This window comes from Diorhabda sublineata, chromosome 6, assembly GCF_026230105.1.
Source record: "Diorhabda sublineata isolate icDioSubl1.1 chromosome 6, icDioSubl1.1, whole genome shotgun sequence".
Lineage (NCBI taxonomy): Eukaryota > Metazoa > Arthropoda > Insecta > Coleoptera > Chrysomelidae > Diorhabda > Diorhabda sublineata.
Genome location: NC_079479.1, coordinates 15,983,562 through 15,987,613, shown reverse-complemented (window position 1 = coordinate 15,987,613; position 4,052 = coordinate 15,983,562). Strand labels below are relative to the sequence as shown.

At 32.2% G+C, this 4,052-nt stretch overlaps 1 protein-coding gene across 1 annotated transcript; it reads right to left on the bottom strand.

The window, feature by feature from the left end:
- Nucleotides 1–433: 433 nt before the first annotated feature.
- LOC130445809 (protein FAM200C-like) lies at nucleotides 434–2,012 on the bottom strand. The gene is made up of 2 exons (XM_056781694.1): nucleotides 1,511–2,012; nucleotides 434–441 (listed from the first exon to the last, which is right to left on the bottom strand). Exons 1-2 carry the CDS (start codon nucleotides 2,010–2,012, stop codon nucleotides 434–436), a joined length of 510 nt encoding a protein of 169 aa, XP_056637672.1.
- Nucleotides 2,013–4,052: the final 2,040 nt, after the last annotated feature.

Below are 4,052 nucleotides of genomic sequence, written 5' to 3'. Positions count from 1 at the left end.
CATCTACAAAATGAAAACTACACAAAAAAGCTCCGGGACCTGGTTCTGTTGTTCTTCTACAAATATTGTGAAAAAATAAAATTTTAAACAGTGATAAAATTCATCATTATATACCTTGATAGCTTTATCCATTTGCTTCTTACTTTTGGATCCTTTGGAAATCCATAAAACTTATAACGCTCTCTGACATTGTAATGCTTACAGCCAGGTGCCCAACACTGCACCATTATTATTTAGATCAGTGCTCCGCAACGTTTTTTTATTCGTGGCACACCAAAAGCTTTTTCTGGTTTTCACGGTACACCAAATTTAATAGGTATAAATATAATAAAACAACACGTATACACATCAGAAAATAATACATTAATTAATATTTTAATTCGTTTTATTTTACATATTTAAGGTATTATATGTACATAACATATATAATTAATTACAAAACTACAATAATACAAAAAAATAGGCAAAAAGGGTAATTAATGTGATTCTTGAGCTTGTTTCAAAGAACACAAGTATTTTATATTAGGCTCGATATTTGATAGTGCAACTCGAGGTTCTTGATCGAGATTTTTTAAGCAAGACCGCTTATCATTTTGAAGTAAAACAAGTGTCGAAAAGCTTTGTTCGCATGAATATGTTGTTGAAAATGGGATTAAAATTGAAATAGCCTGTTTTGAAATTTGAGGATATTCATTCTTAACCGAAATCCAGAAAACATCCAATGGAACTTCTCCAAAATGTAGTTTTAACGTCCCGTCGTTACTTAGTTCAATAAACTCTTCTTTAAATTTAAGAGAAAATGCATCAACAGATTTTTTTGCATTAGTTGCAAAAGGATTGCGAATCCAATCATATTCTTCACTTTTAATCGAATGAAAATAGTAGTCGAATTTATTTTCCAGTGTTGTTAAATGGGATTGGGCCAGATCGATAATTAATTGCCTATTTTCAATTATTGTATTATGAACCCTTTGAAACGTTTCTAAAGAGTTGTTACTTAGTTCATTCTGCCAAAGTTCCAGTTTATTTTTGAACCCTTGCAATTTGTCGGAACAGGTTAATAAGTTTTCATTCGGACCTTGCATTTTTCTATTAAGTTCATTAAGATGGTCGAAAATGTCAACCATATATGCAAGTTTGGCGATTCAACTGTTATCTTCGAAGTGCTTGCCGAGTTCGGGCATATTTTGATTTAGTAAAAACTGATGCACTTCACAGCGAAGTTCAAACAATCTAGCCAACACTTTTCCTCGGGATAACCAACGTACTTCAGTATAAAATAATAAAGATTTATGTTCTGAACCCATTTCTTCACAAAGCAATTCGAAAATTCTTGTATTTAAAGCTCTTGATTTAATAAAATTTATAATTTTGATGCATTCATTCATAGTTTTTAAAAGTTGTTCTGGTAAATTCTTCACCATCAATACTTCCCGATGTATGCAGCAATGTGTAAATTGTATTGCCAGATTTTGTTGTTTTACATAGGCAACAAAACCCTCTATTTTACCAGTCATTGCTGCGGCGCCATCAGTACAAATACTCATGCAGTTACTCCATTGTAGATTATGTATTTTGAAGAAATCATCAGTTACTCGAAAAATATCCTCTCCAGTAGTTCGTTCGGAAAGTTTTTTACAAAATAAAAAATTTTCTTTTATGCAATCTTCGTCAACAAAACGTACAATTGCAATTAATTGTGCTTGATTTTTAATATCCGTTGACTCGTCAATTTGAAGAGCAAAATTGTTAGCTGCGATCAATTTCAAAATAAGCGTGTTCAAAATATCTGTTGACATGTCGCCAATACGTCTTTTAATAGTTTCAGCTGACAGTGAAACCTTACTCACTTCCTGAACCTCTTTAGGTCCAAGCATAACTCGCACAATTTCCATACATGCTGGTTTAAAAAGTTTTTCTCCAATAGTATGAGGTTTCTTTTCACGAGCTATTAATTTTGCAATGTAATAGCTAGCTTCTAATGCTTTATCGGAAACAGATACGGTCGACATCATAAATTTTTTTTGTTTTAAATTTTGAGTCAAAAGCCTTTGAAAATATGATATATCCTTTTTAGCAAATTCGGATGTTTTGAAGTTAGATGGCGATTTAGTTTACTGGGCACCATTGAGTCGTTTGTTAATTGTTCGTTGCAAATTACACATAATGGTTTCGGAGCCGCTTCATCGCCGCACCAATAAAAGCCATAACGAATGAAGTCTTCGGAGTATTTTCTATTCACAATCTTTCTTTTCTTAGCAATACTGCTTGTGCAAGGTTCATCATCTTCTGCCGGAGAAGTAGATTGTTTTCCAAATAAAAATTTATCCATATTGAAATGGGCACAAAAATAAATCACGTTAATAACAAACACGAGTGGTTAATTTATAAACTTCTGCGATTTAATTTATAGGGGTAAGAAGTGATCTGGTTGTATGTGTCCAGTAGAAATTCGTATCTAACACTGACAATATTATATTAGGTTCGTTCTAAATCCTAAACAACGCTGTCTGCTGACTATTGAATTCTGCGCACTATTTTTCAGGAACAGTCGATATAAACATTGTGCAGGTGGTTAGGAGTGTTTCTATTGGTTGTGATGACATTTTTAGCTAGAGCCGTATTCGCAAATTTAATCTACCACAATACAAGTTCGATCTAGTTGCTACGGCGTTTGACGTCTTGTTCTAACATTGTATTTATGCTTGAAAATGTAAAGTTTTTAGTACGACCCAGACTACAGAGTCCATCTTCTATTTACTTCTATTGACATCCATTTCTTCTATTGTGTGAATACATTATAGCAAGTGCTAAACAATTGTTATTTTATTTATGGTTTTGCATTGAAATATAGTAAGTATATACAATTCGTTTTTATAAATTGTAAATTTGTATTAGAGTACATTGCATTAAAATAAATATGTTGTGTAATTTCAAGCGGCGGCACACCTGTGTTTCAGCGGCGACACAATGGTGTGCCGTGGCACACCGGTTGCGGAGCACTGATTTAGATGAAAAACGCTAAAATTAGATATAAAACATGAGAAAAGAATTAGAACAATTGTTATTTTTGTAAACGAAACTTACTGTTTCTGAATAATTCCACTTATAAATAGAAATTCATGAAAACTCAGCAGATATTTTAGTAGGTATAACAAATCACATAATTCAGAAATTTTATAATTTTCTTAAGTATACCGTGAAATTATTTAGGAAGGTTGATTTCATTCACAACGACTTGATTTCGCAAAATAAAAGTTCAAACTGTACATTTTATCTAAAACAATTATATTTAACAAGATTACAATAGTGAGGTTAGGTTAGTTTTATCTTTTTATTCAAATTATATGGTAAAACGTACCTGTTTTGATTGGAGTCGAATATATACTTTAGTAAACGTCCTAGTGAATGTATAAAAGTTAAAATAATTTATTTTTTTTTTCGAATATAAGGAAATAATTCTAAAATCACAGCTATTGTATCTAAATGGACGATATGTTTGTTTAGATACAGTTACAAATTGTGACGTCACCACTAATACTGCGTATTGCCTAGCTTAATTTGGGTGTTAGCTCTTTTGACCTGCTCATTTTATTGTAATATCGCATTAAGGTAGCAACATAAGGAATAATTTCAGAAATGCAAGCGTAGCCGGAACTTATAAGTTTTGTTATCTACTCAAGTAGTTGCAATAATTTTAAAAGATGCTCCAAAAGCTCCCAGTGTGCAGCAGTCAAATTGGCAATATGAGAGTCCGTCAGATAGATAGATAGATATGACTCGTTTTTGTTGCATTGCCTTTCGAGCTTATAATATTTAGAGTTCCAACGCGTGCTAACATCTTGTAATTCATGTTAAGGGAGATCCAAATCTTTTTGGACAGAATGCAGTTTTTCTTGTGCAGTACCAGAATGATTAAAATGAGTTACGATTTTTCTACCTGTAGCTATCATTTGAGTTACATCTAACTGAACTTTAGACAATCAATTGAATAGTATGAATGAAACAACGTGCTGAGGCCAACTCTGCATCACTAACAGCTTTTATTATGT

Excerpts from the sequence above, each read along its gene's own strand:
- LOC130445809 (XM_056781694.1), bottom strand. The coding sequence starts at position 2,012 with ATGTCGACCGTATCTGTTTCCGATAAAGCATTAGAAGCTAGCTATTAC.